The 1936-nt window shown below is 45.7% G+C and overlaps 1 protein-coding gene across 1 annotated transcript; it reads left to right on the top strand.

Moving 5' to 3' along the window:
• Window positions 1–795: 795 nt before the first annotated feature.
• Window positions 796–1722, top strand: LOC138243392 (zinc finger protein 180-like). Its single transcript, XM_069198956.1, has 2 exons — window positions 796–1457; window positions 1542–1722. Exons 1-2 carry the CDS (start codon window positions 796–798, stop codon window positions 1720–1722), a joined length of 843 nt encoding a protein of 280 aa, XP_069055057.1.
• Window positions 1723–1936: the final 214 nt, after the last annotated feature.

The raw sequence follows: 1936 nt of genomic DNA, 5'->3' as shown, positions 1-1936 counted from the left end.
TTCGGCAGCCAGAATCCTGACCAGGTCTAGTGCAAGTGATCACATTACTCCCGGAGTCCTTGCATTGGCTTCCTTTCATGTTTTGTGTACTTGGTACCACCATTTACTGTCTCCTCTAACAGTGTATTCTCATCATGCTTATTTTGTGTTTTTTGTTGTTGTTGGCACTCTGTAAATCCCTTTGAGAAGCCACCTTTAAAGTTGAAATATAAAATAAAGTTTATTATTATTATTATTAAGGTCTTGATTTCCTGTCCTGTGTTTACAGGCTCAGAGGCCAGTGCTCTCCCTGATGCTGGGGAAAGGGCTCCTTTTGAACAGCAGCACAATGAGGAGGAGTGGGGGTCCAGTCTGATGCAGGAGACAGAGCTCACTGCTGCAGAAGGGAAAGAGAAACGCAGTGAGCAGCACACAGAGAGCAGACAGAGTGTCGAGGATCTGGACTCTGTGCCCATGATGAAGATAGAACCTGAGAGTGAGACACTTGGACACTTAATATTTACAGACAAGATGAATCATCTGGATACCAAGAATATTGCAGAACATTGTAATGAACTTGACTGCGTCTCTATACAAGAACTTAAAGAAGAACTGAGTGAGTTTAATCTTACAGAGCAGGACATAGAGCCCCAGTTGATTGACCCTGCAGAACTGGAGAAGGAGCCCCAGGTGATTCACACTGCTGAGCAGCACACTAAGGGACACAATGGGGAAAACAAATCTCAGTTTCAGTACACAGAGCAAGACCATTCCATGGAGCATTTGCAGAATAAGAGACCCCAGCACGATCAGAGGATGAGGAAGAATCACTCAAGGCGTTGCTCAGATGGAGTGGACAAACTGCCATTACGGCACAGGGAGGAGCAGCGTTTCTGTCAGTCTAGCATTTCAAAACCCTACCAGCACCTTCACACAGGAGAAAGACCATTCAGCTGCAGTCAGTGTGTGAAGAGATTTAGAGACTCAAGTGCCTTAAGAGTCCACCAGCGCATTCACACAGGAGAGAGACCATTCAGCTGCAGTCAGTGTGGTAGGAGTTTTAGTCAGTCAAGTCACTTAAAAAGACACCAGCGCATTCACACAGGAGAGAGACCATTCAGCTGCAGTCAGTGTGGGAAAAGTTTTAGTGCTTCAAGTCACTTAAAAACACACCAGCATATTCATGCAGGTGAGAGACCATTCAGCTGCAGTCAGTGTGGGAAGGGTTTTATTCAGATAAACCACTTACAAACACACCAGCGCATTCATACAGGAGAGAGACCATTAAGCTGCAGTCAGTGTGGGAAGAGTTTTAGAGGCTTAAGTACCTTAATATCCCACCAGCGCATTCACACAGGAGAGAGACTATTTACATGCAGTCAGTGTGGGAAGAGTTTTAGAAACTCAAGTAACTTAAGAACCCACCAGCGTATTCACACAGGAGAGAGACCATTCAGCTGCATTCAGTGTGGGAAGAAGTTTATTAGGATAAACCACTTACAAACACACCAGCGCATTCACACAGGAGAGAGACCATTCAGCTGCAGTCAGTGTGGGAAGAGCTTTAGTGACTCAAGTACGTTAAGAGCCCACCAGCGTATTCACACAGGAGAGAAACCATTCAGCTGCAGTCAGTGTGGGAAGAGTTTTAGTCAGTCAAGTACCTTAAGAGCCCACCAGGATGTTCACACAGGAGAGAGGCCATTTAGTTGCAGTCAGCGTGGGAAAAGTTTTAGTGACTGAATTACCTGAAGAGCTCACCAGCACATAAAATAAGATCACTTTATTGGCCATATTCAATTTCTTATTTCGTATTAGGATTTTGTCTTTTCACAACTTGCTCTCCATGAGGCACACAGATAGGGAGAGAAGCCTGGGGTCAGAGCGCAGGGTCAGCTGTTTGTACAGCACCCCTGGAGCAGCTGGGGTTAAGGGCCTTCACATAGGGTCCCAACAG

Source organism: Lepisosteus oculatus, chromosome 14, assembly GCF_040954835.1.
Source record: "Lepisosteus oculatus isolate fLepOcu1 chromosome 14, fLepOcu1.hap2, whole genome shotgun sequence".
In the NCBI taxonomy this organism is placed as follows: Eukaryota; Metazoa; Chordata; class Actinopteri; order Semionotiformes; family Lepisosteidae; genus Lepisosteus; species Lepisosteus oculatus.
This window is presented reverse-complemented; position numbering and strand designations above follow the sequence as displayed.